General features: G+C 43.8%; 1 protein-coding gene across 1 annotated transcript; it reads left to right on the plus strand.

The window, feature by feature from the left end:
* Window positions 1-249: 249 nt before the first annotated feature.
* AP4B1 (adaptor related protein complex 4 beta 1 subunit) lies at window positions 250-12,853 on the plus strand. Its single transcript, XM_003793852.3, has 10 exons — window positions 250-691; window positions 2,397-2,621; window positions 3,361-3,491; window positions 3,862-4,009; window positions 4,822-5,318; window positions 6,934-7,017; window positions 8,390-8,493; window positions 10,638-10,845; window positions 11,051-11,332; window positions 11,573-12,853. Exons 1-10 carry the CDS (start codon window positions 579-581, stop codon window positions 11,998-12,000), a joined length of 2,220 nt encoding a protein of 739 aa, XP_003793900.1. The 5' UTR covers window positions 250-578; the 3' UTR covers window positions 12,001-12,853.
* The last annotated feature ends 3,147 nt before the right edge of the window (window positions 12,854-16,000 follow it).

Raw genomic sequence — 16,000 nt, forward strand, 5'->3', positions numbered from 1 at the left:
GGAGCGCAGGCCCGGCGCTCAAAGCGCGCGCTGCTGGGAGGAGACAGGCCGAAGCACCCGATTACCGATCGCCGCGAGGGGGCCGTGCGGCTGCGCCAGGAGGTGAGAGGCTGGGGGAAGGGCACCCTAAGGTCTGGGCGCGCACTACGCTCTGCGCTCGCTAGGAGAGTGGCGGCTGCTCTGTTTGTTCCCCGGGAGAAGGGGCGGGACTTCCGCAGAGAGCCTGATTGGGCTTATCCGTGACGGCAACGGCGCGGAGGCGCAGGAAAGGCTGGAACTGCAGAGGGAGGGGTCTACGGAACTCGGCGGTGGGGTTGGAATCGGGCCGAGGGCTTAGAGGTCGCCGAGTGGGCTGTCGGCGGAGCGGACAGCCTGCAGGTCTAGGGTGGGGCTTGAACGGCCTTTGGCGGGGCTCGCCGCGGGGCGGAGGGGTTGAAGCGTGTCGGAGGGCCTGGGTTCCGGGCCTGGGGCGAGAGCACGCCGTGGTCTTTTTCCTTTATTCAGGCTCCCGCACCGCGCCTGCGAGCCCGGGAGTTACCCAGGGATTTGTGGGAACTGCCCCGTGACTGTTAGAGAAGATGCCTTACCTTGGCTCTGAGGACGTGGTGAAGGAGTTGAAGAAGGCTCTGTGTAATCCTCACATTCAAGCTGATAGGCTGCGCTACCGGAATGTCATCCAACGAGTAATTAGGTATCACCCAACACCTTTAGCTTCATAAATGCCCCCACCCTCACCCCCTTAGCAGTCCCCATCTGGACTCAATACCCTGGCCGCACTGGAAGAGTAAATGAACGTCCATACACGGCAGTTGTATGATTCGGTCTTCATCGTCCTTCTCTGGAGTACCATCTCAGTCTTCCTTGTGTGACATCTTTTACTCAGTTGGGTGGTTCCACTTGTCATGGGCTTGAACAATTACTGCTGACACCTGGACCTATGATATATCTAAGTGCAGGCCTCAGACCCACATATCCCACTGCTACCTGGGTAATTTATCAAAAGTTTGTGCAAAATAGCGCCGACATTCTTCTCTTCTCTCCAAATCTGTCCTTCTGCTTATAATTGTGTTGGTGAATGTCAGCCAGTGTTAGCCAGCCAAGTCAACCTTAATGACACCTGATCCTTGGCTTCTGAAGGTTGAAGCCTCCATCCTCTCCTTTTTACTGGCATTGTTGTTCTGGCTAAGGGCCTTTATCACCAAAGCAATTGCAGAAGCTTACTTAAAGGCCACTTTGCCACATTTCAGTCAGAATTTTCCCATTTGCAAATCTGAACTTTAGTGTGCACAGAATACAGATTTATTGTAAAATACAGATTATTCTCTTTTATGTTTTTTGAGACACTCTCTGGGTACAGTGCCATGGCATGATAGCTCACGGCAACCTTGAACTCTTAGTCTCAAGCGATCCTCCTACCTTAGCCTCCTGAGTGCTGGGACTACAGGTGCCCCCCCAAACGCCTGGCTAGTTTTTCTGTTTTTGGTAGAGATAGATTATCACTCTTGCTCAGCCTGGTCTTGAACTCCTGAGCTCAAGCAATCCACCTGCCTCGGCCTCTCAGAGTAGTAGGATTACAAGTATGAATCATTGCACCTGGCATAAAAATGCAGATTTTTTATCCAGTCCAAAGATTGATTCTGATTTCAGTAGGGTGGGATGGAATACAGGAGAATGTATATATTCAACAAACATCTCAGCTAATACCCATAAGAGACCTTAGTGAAACGATAATCTACAGAATGAAGTCCAAACATAGCAGCCAAGGAGCAACCTATTAATCCAACTACCTGCATACTCTTAAAAGAGTGTGTTATTCTTGCTCATATCTACATGCCTCAGCTGTGCTCTGTCACATCTGCCTGGTGAGCTCCTGCTCATTCAGCTACAGTATTACTTCCTCTGTGAAGTGATTCTCTGACTTCCTGCCATTGTCAAACCTCTGGATCCCTTTTATACCTTGTGCATAACTTCTGTTTTAGTACTTATCTATTGTGCTATAATTAGTGGTGTTCTATACCTTGCATATTACTTCTGTTTAAATACTTGTCTATTGTATGGAATTAGGGATTTTCTTGTCTGGCTCCTTAATAGACTTTTAATTCCCAGAGGTCATACCTTTTTCAAGATTCTGTCCCCAGAGCACGTCCTTGGATAGAAAAGTGGAATTTCACTAGAATGTACAAGGGATTCAATAAGTATTGAATGGATAGAAGAATAATGTTTATTCCAGGCCCATGGTGTGAAGTATTGTGATGTATAGACAAGGTAGCCCTAATTACTTACTTGGAAGAGATCATAATCTTGTTGGATAACCAGTACATATGTAAGTAAACCTCTTCCACTGTAAGTTGGAGATTTTGTATTTTATTTCTTTCTGCCTTGTGTGTTGGTTTCAGGCACATGACTCAGGGCTTGGACATGTCTGGTGTTTTCATGGAAATGGTGAAGGCCAGTGCCACTGTGGACATCGTTCAGAAGAAGTTGGTTTATCTGTACATGTGCACTTATGCACCCCTAAAACCAGATCTGGCTCTTCTTGCCATCAACACACTGTGCAAAGACTGCTCAGACCCCAACCCGATGGTGCGAGGGCTGGCACTACGGAGCATGTGTAGCCTTAGGTAAGCATCCTCTTCCCTGGCTAGTCCTCAGTGGCTGATGAATTCTGGAGATCATGATGCAGGTTTCTTTTTGAGACAGTCTCCCTCTGTTGTCCTGGGGTTCAGTGGCATGGCATTATCATAGCTCACAGCAACCTCAAACTCTTGGGCTCAAAAGGTCCTCATGAGTGAGCTTCCCTAGTAGCTGGACTATAGGCTACTACGCCTGTCTATTTTTAGAGAGAAGGTCTTGCTCTTGCTCAGGCTGGTCTCAAGCCTGTGAGCTCAGGCAGTCTACTCCCCTTAGCCTCCCAAAGTGCTAGGATTATAGGTGTGAGCCACTGCGCCTGGCACTGAGTTGCCTTTTTTTTTTTTTTTTGCAGTTTTTGGCTGGGGCTGGGTTTGAACCTACCACCTCCAGTATGTGGGGCCAACATCCTACTCCTTTGAGCCACAGGCGCTGCCCTGAGCTTCTTAATAGTATTGTACCCTGGGAAAACAGTATTGTACCCTGAACTCAGATTTTTAGCTATTACTTTGACGTAATAAGTAATATCATGTGGTTAAAGGGAGTTTTCCATACTCATTCTCGTAAGATAGCCCTCAGTTTTGGTTAAAGATTTCTAAACTATTATCTATATATCTTTCTTTCTACCTGTGCAGCATTATTCCAAATGAAAAGTGAAATTATGAAATTATGGCTTTTTAAGTTTGGTATAAGCTTTTCAGGATCTGGCTAACTCTAGGATGTGTTGCTTAGGATGCCTGGTGTGCAGGAATATATCCAACAACCTATTCTCAATGGCTTACGGGATAAGGCTTCATATGTCAGGAGGGTAGCAGTCCTTGGTTGTGCCAAGATGCATAATCTTCATGGAGACGCTGAAGTGGGTAAGTTCGGTGTAACCTCTCATGACCAATATTTGTTCTTCTATTATGAATGTCGCTTAAGATTATGTAGTTGTGGTAGAAAATAAAAATGTGACCCCATTTTTAACATGTCTCTTTAAGTAGGCTATAGAGCTTGGTATTTTCTGAGGTTAAAGAAGTTCTTTCTTTGGGGTACAGGTGAGAGCCTTTGCATTAGCCATTTAGAATAGTCTGGAGATGACAATTTTTTTGCCTTGTACTTTGTTATTGCCTTTGTGGTTTTTGTGGCAGAGGAGCTCAGTTTTGTCTGTCGGGAACTATTACTCTGGCTCTATCCCTGTGACTCTGAAGCTTTTCTTCTTTATCTGAGATCTTTGTTCTTTTTTTACAGATGGTGCCCTGGTAAATGAGTTATACAGTTTGCTGCGTGACCAGGATCCGATTGTGGTTGTGAACTGCCTGAGGTCTCTAGAGGAAATTCTGAAACAGGAAGGAGGTGTTGTCATCAATAAGCCCATTGCCCACCATCTCTTAAATCGGTTTGGATGCCTTACTGCTTTTTTTATTATGAGATTTGCAACATAATGGAATCTTATTGATGTGTTGAATTACGAAGTCTTGAACAACTTTTGTAAGGTGGAAAGGAAAGTTAACCATAATTTTTTTTTTTTTTTTTGAGACAGAGTCTCACTACGTCACCCTCAGTAGAGTGCTATGGCATCACAGCAACCTACAACTCTTGGGCTTAAGCAATTCTCTTGCCTCAGCCTCCCAAGTAGCTGGGACTACAGGCACCTGCCACAACGCCTGGCTATTTTTTGTTATAGTTGTCGTTGTTTAGCTGGTTCAGCTGTGTTTGAACCTGTCAGCCTCAGTGTATGTGGCTGATGCAGTAATCACTGTGCTATGGGCACTAAGCCATAACCATATAACCATAATTTTTAACTTCCTTACATTTCACTGTCAGGATTTTTTTTTTTTACAATCTTAGTTTCTCTTGGTAATATAGAGAGATAGAAGGAACATCCTGAAGAGATAGGTTCCTCCTATCTCCAATTGGTTCCTATGTCCTCCCAAATTAAGGTACTTACAGTGTCTTAAAATGTAGAGAATCAGTACCCTGTCTATACTGATCACATCTTTGGCCTTAATTGAGTGTGCATTTATACCATCAGCTCATCTTAGAATTTAAAGACTATTTTGTGTTACTGTTACATATTAATAGTATGTAAAAAGAATGATTCAATATGCAATAGCCTATTTGTTATGATGAATAGCTGACTGGTTATGTGGCAGTAGCATGGAGCTAATTTTGTTGATAAAATAGTGCTTTTGTTTCATTTTGGTATAGTATGTCAAAATTGGACCAATGGGGCCAGGCTGAAGTATTGAACTTTCTGCTACGCTACCAACCCCGCAGTGAGGAAGAATTGTTTGACATTCTCAATTTGCTGGACAGCTTTCTCAAAAGCAGTAGCCCAGGTGTGGTGATGGGAGCCACAAAACTCTTCCTGATCTTGGCAAAAAAATTTCCACATGTACAAACAGATGTGCTTGTGCGAGTCAAGGGCCCTTTGCTAGCTGCCTGTTCTTCAGAGAGCCGGGAACTCTGTTTTGTTGCCCTTTGCCACGTGCGCCAGATCTTGCATAGTTTGCCAGGTCATTTTAGCAGCCACTATAAAAAGTTTTTTTGCTCCTACTCGGAGCCCCACTACATCAAACTGCAGAAGGTGGAGGTGCTCTGTGAGCTGGTGAATGATGAGAACGTGCAGCAGGTGCTGGAGGAGCTCCGTGGGTACTGCACTGATGTGTCTGCTGACTTTTCACAGGCTGCCATCTTTGCCATAGGTAGGTGTCTGCTGTTTTTCCTTTTGAGAAGCTAGACCAGCCAGTTAGAAAGCTATGGTCAGAAGAACATAGAAAGCCAAAGGGCATGAATCTTGCTTCAGAGATAAATTACCATGCACTCAAGAATTGGGGCAGTGACTACAAACAAGGGAGATTTTTCCCCCCAAGTGTTGCTGTGTATCTTCTAGGATAGAGAATACAGGCAACTTAAAATTGTTGTTGTCTTCTGTCCAAAATGCTGTCCTATACATCATCTTACCACAGACTTGCAAAGCAATCAGGAAAAGTAGCAAGTGTTACTCAAAGTGAAGAAAGTCTTGCACAAAAAAAGGTTATCAAGGCTCGACGCCTATAGCTCAACCGGCTAAGGCGCCAGCCACGTACACCTAAGGTGGCGGGTTCGAATCCCCAGCCCGGACCCGCCAAACAACAATGACGGCTGCAACCAAAAAATAGCCGGGCGTTGTGGCGGGCGCCTGTGGTCCCAGCTACTTGGGAGGCGGAGGCAGGAGACTCGCTTGAGCCCAGGAGCTGGAGGTTGCTGTGAGCTGTAATGCCACGGCACTCTGCCCAGGGGGACAGCTTGAGGCTCTGTCTCAAAAAAAAAAAAAAAAAAAAAAAAAAAAAAAAAGGTTATCAAATTGCCAGAAGATCATATAGTTCCAAACTAGGACTATAATCCAGTTTTTTTGGTTCTGAGTCCTACGTCAGTTCATTACTGAACTTCTGCTATAGACTGTGTGTTGTGCTGAGTATAGACCAATACAAAATAAATCTTAAACCTCCTAGACCTTTTCATATTATCCTGTCTAGGATGTAAAAGCCTAGAGTAACTCAAAACTGAAAGCAGGCCAGGTGCTGTGGTTCATGCCTGAAATCCCAACACTTTGGGAGGCTGAAGTGGGAAGACTGCTTGAGGCCAGGAGTCTGAGACCAGCCTGAGCGAATCTCTAGAGAAAAGTTAAAATATTAGCTGGGTGTGGTGGCACATGCCTGTAGTCTCAGCTACTCGGGAGCCTGAGGCAGGAAGATCAAAAAACCCAGGAGTTTTGAGAGTGCAGTGAGCTATGGGTAACAGAGCGATATCCTGTCTCTGGGAGAAAATAACAAAACTAAAAGCTAAGGAGCTAGGTTTTGGAGTGTTTTGAAGTGTAAGAGGAGATGGAGGAACCCTCGTATTTAAAATAAAGCATGATTATTTTTAGGGGCAGAGAAAAGGGAACAAAGGAGAGAATAGAAATCCCTACAGTCAGGAGACTGCTGGCAAGTGTTTCCATCAGGAATATCCTTTGTGGGTATGTTTCAACAGAAACAGTGCTTCATATATCTGGCTGCCACATAAAAACCTTTGTACTGTAAGTTCCCAAACTTGTTCAATGAGAAATTCTTTTTTTTAATGAACTTTTAATTTTCTAGTAGTCTATGGAAAAAAAATGGAATGCTTTTTACTGAAGTTCCATTTATAGCAAACTTAGATTCTTTTATTTCATCAAATAAGAGGTGATTTTTTTTTTTTTTTTTTTGGTAATCTCTGATCCTTTTGTCTTTGGTGGGAAATAATTCTAGAATGAAGTATTAGTATCTGACTTGATCTTTTTCTTTGCTTTCTCTGCAGGTGGCATTGCTAGGACTTACACAGATCAGTGTGTACAGATTCTAACAGAGTTGCTAGGGCTTCGACAAGAGCACATTACCACAGGTAATGGCTACCTTTCTAGGAGCTTTTCGACAAATGTCTGGCCTGTAGTAGTTGTTTAAAAAATATTTGTTGTTGAAGGAGTAATACAGAGGTTTTAACTTTTCTTTATATCATCATCTGTTGCTGTCAGAGAAGCATACAGTGTATACATCTAACGGAGTATTGAGCCTTCAGGCTACCATGAGTCTGCAAGGCTGTATGGTAGATAAGGAAGGGTACCAGGATGACTTTGCTTATTATTTCCCCGTTTTTATCCCTCTTTTTCTTTTATGACCAAATACTGTAGGTGGTGGCTTCCAGGCTACAACAAGGGTAAAGCAAGCAAGGTGCCTAGGATGCAAAATTAAAGAAAGCTTTTACTGGTGGGTGCTGTGGCTCACACCTGTAATCCTAGCACTCTGGGAGGCTGAGGTGGGAGGATTGCCTGAGCTCAGGAGTTTGAGATCAGCCTGAGCAAGAGCAAAACCCAGTCTACACTAAAAATGGAAAAACTAGGGGCGGCATCTGTGGCTCAGTGAGTAGGGTGCCAGCCCTGTATACCGAGGGTGGTGGGGTCAAACTGGGCCCCAGCCAAACCGCAGCAAAAAAATAGCTGGGCATTGTGGTGGGCACCTATAATCCCAGCTACTTGGGAAGAGAATCACCTAAGCCTTGCCCACCTTCTACTGAGGCAAGAGAATCACCTAAGCCCAAGAGCTAGAGGTTGCTATGAGCAGTGTGATGCTGCCATGGCACTCTACCAAGGGTGAGAAAGTGAAACTCTGTCTCCAAAAAAAAAAAAAAAAAGATTTAAAAAAAAATAGAAAAACTAGCTGGCTTAGTGGTACACTCCTGTAGTCCCAGCTACTTGGGAGACTGAAGCAAGAGGACTGCTTGAGCCCAAGAGTTTGATGTTGCTGTGAGCTGTGATGTCACAGCACTCTATCCAAGGTGACAGAGTGAGACTCTGTCTCAAAAAACAAAAAATTCTCAGGTTCATGTAGTAACCAACTCTGTATGTCTTCTTACATTTTGCACCCTAGATACACCTCCCTTGCCTCACCATAGTCCCAGTCATGATGGCTCCGTTTACACTATCTAAATTTAGAGTATCATTCAGTAGCAACACTACCCCACGTTTGCACAAAGCTTTACATTTTACAAAATGCTTTCCTATCCATTAGCTCATTATCCTCATGCAATCTGATAAGAGATTGCTTCAAGAAATTATTACCATGTGATTGCATTTCCCAGATAATCATTGACCACCCCTCCAAAACCAGTTTTAAAGAAATTCAGCCAGAAATCAAGTCTGAATATATGACTCTTCTTAAGATTTCTTCCTACAGGGAGGCTTTAATCCTGTATTCTTATATCCTGGGATGTGTTGTAGTGGTGGTGCAGACTTTCCGAGACCTGGTTTGGTTGTGTCCTCAGTGTACCGAAGCTGTGTGTCAGGCCCTGCCCGGCTGTGAGGAGAACATTCAAGATAGTGAGGTAGACTGTAATTCTCCTTTACTTCTAGGTAGAAGGGGAATGCTTGGGACCCTGCTCTCTGAGACAGAATCTGATTATTCTTTCTATCCTGTGTTAGAAGTGGAAACTCTTAGAATTGATTGCCACCACAGATTCTTTGGCTTTAGAGGGGAAATAAATTATAAAATAGGCCAGACATGGTGGCTCATGTCTGTAATCCCAGCAGTTTGGGAAGCTGAAGTAGGAGGATTTTTTTTTTTTAGGATAGGAGTTTAAGACCAGCCTGACCAACGTGGTGAAACCCTATCTCTAAAAGAATTTTAGGCTCGGCGCCTATAGCTCAACCGGCTAAGGCACCAGCCACGTACACCTAAGGTGGTGGGTTCGAATCCCCAGCCCGGACCCGCCAAACAATGACGGCTGCAACCAAAAATGGCCGGGCGTTGTGGCGGGCGCCTGTGTTCCCAGCTACTTGGGAGGCGGAGGCAGGTGACTCGCTTGAGCCCAGGAGTTGGAGGTTGCTGTGAGCTGTAATGCCACGGCACTCTGCCCAGGGGGACAGCTTGAGGCTCTGTCTCAAAAATAAATAAATAAATAAATAAATAAAAGAATTTTAAAGATTACCTGGGCATGGTGGCACACACTTATAGTCCTAGGTACTTAGGAGAGGGCTAAGCCTGAGGCCTCGCTTGAGGAGGAGTTGGACTCCTCGCCCAGGAGTTGGACTTACTACAGTGAGCCGTGTAACTGTACTCCAGTCTAGATGACAGAGATCCTTTCTCAAAAGTATTATAGGAAATAAATTAAAAATAAAAATGGGATTTATCTTTTTTTTTGGAGACAGAGTCTCACTTTGTCACCTTCAGTAGAGTTTTGTGGCCTCATAGCTCACAACAACCTCAAAGTCTTGGGCTCAAGCGATTCTCTTGCTTCAGCCTCCCAAATAGCTGCAACTACCACTGCCTGCCACAAGATCCAGCTATTTTTAGAGACAAGGTCTTGCTGTGGCTCAGGCTGATCTCAAACCTGTGAGCTTAGGCAGTGTACCCACCTAAGCCTCCCAGAGTGCTAGGATTACAGGTGTGAGCCACCATGCCTAGCCTTTATCTATGGTTTTTATTATAAATACTTTGTGGTGCCATTGTTTTTTTGAATATTTTTGAGTAAGAAATTTAGAGCATGGAGTTTTTAGCTGGAATGAGAATCAGAATCATTTATGGAATTTTTACAGATTTGGGCTTCATCCCAGGTCTACTGGCTTAAATATTCAGGAGTGGTGAGCCTAGACAGATGTATTTTTTAAGAATCATTACAGGCTTGGTGCCTGTAGCTCAGTGGCTAAGGTGCCAGCCACAAAACACCAGGGCTGGCGGGTTTGAACGTGGCCCGGGCCTGCCAAACAGCAATAACAACTACAAAAAAGAACAAAATAGCTGGGCGTTGTGGCAGGTGCCTGTATCTTAGCTACTTGGGAGGCTGAAGCAAGAGAATTGCTTACGCCCACGAGTTGGAGGTTGCTGTGAGCTGTGACACCACAGTACTCTACCAAGGGCGACATAGTGAGACTCTGTCTCAGACAAAAAAAAAAAAAGCCATCAGAGATAACTCTGATGTGCACTCTAGGTTATTAATTTATTAACCACTTTCATAAAAAATTTAGACTCTGAGTAGCTTCCAGTAAAACGAAGGTTATGATAATTTTGAGTTTCCTCTTACACATTTTGTTCATATTTGTTGTAGAGAGTGTAATAGAGGGTAATCAATAAAATGCAAATTGAAGTAAATGAAAGATTATGCCTTTTTTACTATCACTAAGGGAAAAACAAAACTAGGTTGTTTACTGTCCTTTTTTTTTAGAGATAGAGTTTTATTTTGTCACCTTCGGTAGAGTACTGTGGCATCACAGCTCACAGCAACCTCCAGTTCATGGGCTTAGGTGATACTCTTGCCTCAGCCACCCGAGTGGCTGGGATTACAGGTGCTCGCCACAATGCCCGGCTGTTTTTTTGTTGTTGTTGCTGCAGTTTGGCTGGGGCTGGGTTCGAACCCACCACCCTCGGTATATGGGGCCAGCACCCTACCCACTGAGACACAGACACCACCCACTGTCCTGTGTTTTGGACAGCCAAGTATTGCGCACCTGTCCTAATTCTTTTATTCTATAGGGGAAGCAGGCACTTATTTGGCTACTTGGGGTCCACGGGGAAAGAATTCCCAATGCTCCTTATGTATTAGAGGACTTTGTAGACAACGTGAAATCAGAGACTTTTCCAGCTGTTAAGATGGAGCTACTCACGGCTCTGCTGCGCCTTTTCCTCTCTCGACCTGCTGAGTGCCAGGACATGCTGGGACGTTTGTTACATTACTGCATAGGTAGGTTTCTCAGAAGGAAACAGTACTTGGTATGACCCACAGTAGAAATTCTCTTAGTTTTCATTGTTTGATAAGTCGTATTGGGGGCCCAAGAAAATGTTAATACTATATAGGGTTTTCTCTTCATTTTTGTTTTCTCCTATTATTGTTGGCATGAGGATAGGAGGAAGGGGATTAATTAACTCAATCTGTTGTCTTACCTCAGAGGAAGAGAAGGATATGGCTGTCCGGGACCGAGGTCTCTTTTATTATCGCCTCTTGTTAGTTGGCATTGACGAAGTTAGGCGGATCCTGTGTAGCCCAAAATCTGATCCTTCTCTTGGACTTTTGGAGGATCCAGCAGAAAGACCTGTGAACAGCTGGGCCTCAGACTTCAACACACTGGTGCCAGTCTACGGCAAAGCCCGCTGGGCAACTATTTCTAAATACCAGGGGGCAAAGCGTCATGGCCCAGAGCTTTCTAACACCACATCTTTTGCCACATCAGGTAAAAATAGTCATTACATTTTATATTTTATCGTGGTAAATTTTTATCTTTGCAATGATTTCTAAAAGTAGAGTATGCTAAAATTTGAAGACTTTGTGAGCAAGTTAGAGGTTCATTGGTTATTTAAGCCATTTGTCCAAAGGCAGAAGTACACATTGTATACTTATGGGAATTTAGGTTAAAAAATTTAGCTCCTCTCGATTAAGGATATCTCTCACACAAGCTTTCTGACTCTTCCAGGATCCCTGATTCCTGAAGAAAACAAGGAGAGAATACAAGAACTCCCTGATTCTGGAAGCCTCATGCTAATTCCCAATCTCCAGCTTACTGCTGAGTATTTTGAGAAAACTTGGCTTAGCCTCAAAGTTGCTCATCAGCACGTATTGCCATGGCAGGGAACAGTCCACCCTGACACTCTCCAGATGGCTCTTCAAGTAGTGAACATCCAAACCATCGCAATGAGTAGGGCTGGGGCGCAACCATGGAAAGCATACCTCAGTGCTCAGGATGATACTGGCTGTCTCTTCTTAACAGAATTGCTGGTGGAGCCTGAGAACTCGGAAATACAGATCTCTGTGAAACAAACTGAGGCAAGGATGGAGACACTGAACAGTTTTATTTCTGTATTAGAAACTGTGATTGGGACAATTGGAGACATAAAATCATAACAAATTCTTGTTGCTTGTCCTGAATAAGATGGATAACTATCAGAGTTCCTTAGTTTTTCTTATTAGAGCTGCTTGTAAGTCCAGATAGTATCAGATGCAAAGGAGAATAGAATTAGGATTCTTTGGTCTTTGCCCAAAGACCATTGACTTAGTCCTTTCATGCTTACTGATCATTGACCCAATTTTTCAACAGTGATGTTATAAAGATGAATGTTGGTAAGGGATGGGAATGGGGTGAGGATGGAATTAGATTCTTTTCTAATGAATTTTAGGGATGGCATTAATAATTAAAGATGCCTAAAGTGTGGAAACTGATAAGGGTCATCATTTGTGAGGATCGTTCTTTATTCCTTGGATTATTACAGCAAATTCCTGATTGTTCTATTTCTGATCATGCTGTTTTGGCGAGAGTCCAGGGTCCTTAGCATGGTGTCTGAAGTACCTCTTCAGTGTCATGTTTTGCCACTCCCAGAACACCCTCTCTTTTGGCAGAAGCAAACAACTTGCATTGTTTGGAATGTAGCAGCCTCTGTACCTCTGTGCCGTAGTATCTGCTTTTATTTCTTGTCTAGAACATTTCCTGACCCTGGTATCTTCATTAATTAATACGTACTCTAATCTTTTGGTATTAAGCTCAGTCATGAGCTCCTTCAGGAAGTTTCCTGTGACCCTCACTCCCTTCATTAGGGTTCTTGGAGCTGTCAGAGGAAGTAGGACACACATCTAGCAGCACTGTTGTAATTGTTTTCTTGTTACTTGTCCTCACTTTTTATTCATACCTGACCACATTTTATACACTAATTGAGACAACTTGTGGCAAGAACAGATGTGATAAAATGATGGTAAAATATAAGTAAGACCAGAGAATCCAGAATGGGGAAAAGGAAAATACGAATTAAGACCAGCTTGGTTGGAGATGGGGAAATACACAAATGTTCAGGCAGTAGGGACCTACATAGCTAATATAGTTGAGCCTCAGATTTGGTTGCATAGGTGATTCAGCAGTCAGTTTTAAAATTACCAGGCAGGAAGAAATATTCACTTTTTTCTTTTTTTCCTTCTTTATTTCTTTTAGAGATAGAGTTTTGCTTTGTTGCCTAGGCTAGAGTACAATGGTGTAATCACAGCTCACTGTTGCCTTAAACTCCTGGACTCAAGTGGTCTTTCTGCCTCAGCCTCATGTGTAGCTAAGAATAGCCTTATGAAAAGCTACTATGCCTAGGTTTTTTGTTTTTTTTTTCCTTTTTTAGAAATAGGGTCTTTCTGTGTTGTCCAGGCTGGTCATCAACTTCTGGCCTCAAGTGATCCTCCCACCTTGGCCTCCCAAAACACTGGGATTACAGGTATGAGCCACAAAGTGCAACCCAGGTAATTGTTTGTGGCGGGGGGAGGGTGGTTCGTCTGTACTGTAGAATGATTATCAGCACTATTTCTGGCCTCTACCTGTTGGATGCTGGTAGAACCCCAGTTGTGACAACTAAAAATGGACAAGTGGGAGGAAAAATAGCCCCTAGTTGAGACTCATTGATTTAGACCCTGGACCGCAGGGACTGGAAAGGGAGGGATCAGGAGAGCTTCAGAATTGCATTTTGTATGCTTTTATTTTTCAGTTAAACTATGAATGTTTAATTAGGTACTAAAGCAAAACTGAAGTGATGTTAATTTAGAGTCTAACAAGGGAATAGAATGCAAGTGGTGGAAATTGAATAAACTGATTGGCTTTTAAAAATTAAAAACTAACTGAAATTGTGACCTGAAGAAAATTAGATATGGTCCAGCAATTGAATAAATGATGATACCAAAGTGATCCTGACTACTGGAGCTTTTAGAAGATTAAGTTCTACTTGATTACTTTCCTGTAATGTAGTAGGCATATATATAAACTAGAAAATTGTATGGAAAGTGGGGTGGTGCCTGTGGCTCAAAAGAGTAGGGCGCCGGCCCCATATACCGGAGGTGGTGGGTTCAAACCCAGCCCCGGCTAAAAACTGCAAAAAATAAAAAAAAAATAAAATTGTATGGAAAGTGTACTTTTATTTATTTTTATTATTAATTTATTTATTTTTTGAGACTGAGTCTCACTCTATTGCACAGGCTAAAGTGCCATGACATTATAGCTCACAACAACCTCAAACTCCTGGGCTCAAGTGATCCTCTTGCCTAAGCCTTCTAAGTAGCTGAGACTATAGGTACCCACCATGATGCCCGGCTAATTTTTCTGGGTTTTTTTATTTTTTTATTTTTTTGGAGACAGAGTCTCATTTTGTTATCATCGGTAGAGTGCCATGGTATCATAGCTCACAGCAACCTCAAACTCTTGGGCTCAAGCAATTCTCTTGCCTCAGCCTCCCTAGTAGCTGGGACTATAGGTGCCAGCTGCCACAACTTCTGGCTAGGTTTTTGGGGGGTTTTTTGAGACAGAGTCTCACCATGTCACCCTGTGTAGAGAGCTGTGGCATCATAGTTCACAGCAACTTACAACTCACGCCCAGCTATTTTTTTATTGCAGTTGTCATTGTTTAGCAGGCCTGCGCCAGGCTCAAATCCACCAGTCTCAGTGTATGTGGTTGGCGCCCTACCTACTTAGCTATGGGCACTGAGGCTAGGTTTTTCTGTTTGTTTGTTTGGCAGGCCCACCTGGGTTTGAACCCACCAGCCCCAGGAGCATGAGACTGGCACACTAACCACTGAGCTACAGATGCCCAGCCTCTGTTTTAATTTTTTTTTTTTTTTTAAGACAGTCTCAAGCTGTTGCCCTGGGTAGAGTGTTATGGCATCACAGCTCACAGCAACCTCAAACTCTTGGGCTTAAGCCATTCTCTTGCCTCAGCCTCCCAAGGAGGTGAGCTGCGACTACAGGTGGCTGCTACAACATCAGGCTATTTTATAGCTGTAGTTGTCCTTATTGTTTGACAGGCCCAGGGTGGATTCAAACCCACCAGCTCTAGTATGTGTGGCTGGTGCCCTAGCTGCTGAGCTACAGGCACTGAGCCTATTTTAATTTTTTTATTTTTTTGAGACAGTCTCACTTTGTCACTCTTGGTAGACTGCTGTGGCGTCATAGCTCACAGCAACCTCAAACTCTTGGGTTCAAGCTACCCTGCCTCAGCCTCCTAAGTAGTTGGGACTACACCAGTCTGCCACAACGCCTAGGGGCCTCACTCTTGCTCAGGCTCATCTTGAACTCTTGAGCTCAGGCAATCCATCCACCTAGCCTCCCAGAGTGCTAGGATTGTAGCCATGAACTACCACATCTGGCCTTAATTTTCCTGTTTTAGTAAAGACAGAGTCTCACTCTTTCTCTGGCTGGTCTCAAACTCCTGAGCTAAGCAACCCACTGCCTCAGCTTACCAGAGTTCCAGGATTACAGGTATGAGCCACCACTACCTGCCTGAAATTGTACTTTTGAAATGATATCAATGAAGAACCGATTTCTCCTATAGCCTGGCTTTACTAATTTATAGGCAAAGTGAGCAAAGGTCAAGAAGTATATCATGAAGTCCTTTTCTGCTTCCTTTCTTTTTTACTGAGACAGGTGTCAGTTTGTCACTTAGGCTGAAATGCAGTGGCAAGATCATAGCTCACTGAAGCCTTAAACTCCTAGGCTCAAGCAATTTTCCTGCCTTAGCCTCCTGAGTAACTAGCACTATAGGCACATGTCACCATGTCTAGCTAATTTTTTTTTTAAGAGACAGGGTCTCGCCATATTGCCCAGGCTATTTTGAACTCTGCCCTCAAGCAGTCTCCTTGCCTCAGTCTCCTAAAGTGTTGGGATTATAGGCATGAGCCACTGTGCCTAGACCATAATTTGATTGCTATGGACCAGTGACTATTGTATGTCTCTATTCCCCTCTTTTTTTTTCTTTTGCAGTTTTTGGCTGGGACTGGGTTTGAACCCACCACCTCCTGTATATGGGACTGGTGCCCTACTCCTTTGAGCCACAGGTGCTGCCCATCCATTCCCCTCTTTTTGAGCAGGAATTCTTTTTTTTTTTTTTTT

Source organism: Otolemur garnettii, unplaced genomic scaffold, assembly GCF_000181295.1.
Source record: "Otolemur garnettii isolate 467f Iridium unplaced genomic scaffold, OtoGar3 scaffold00073, whole genome shotgun sequence".
In the NCBI taxonomy this organism is placed as follows: Eukaryota; Metazoa; Chordata; class Mammalia; order Primates; family Galagidae; genus Otolemur; species Otolemur garnettii.

What these genes read in the sequence shown, in the direction of transcription:
- AP4B1 (XM_003793852.3), top strand. Translation starts at nt 579, where the DNA reads ATGCCTTACCTTGGCTCTGAGGACGTGGTGAAGGAGTTGAAGAAGGCT. An exon ending in GGCTGCCATCTTTGCCATAG is followed by an intron (nt 5,319 to 6,933) that starts GTAGGTGTCTGC and finishes CTTTCTCTGCAG; the next exon opens with GTGGCATTGCTAGGACTTAC. An exon ending in ACAAGAGCACATTACCACAG is followed by an intron (nt 7,018 to 8,389) that starts GTAATGGCTACC and finishes GATGTGTTGTAG; the next exon opens with TGGTGGTGCAGACTTTCCGA.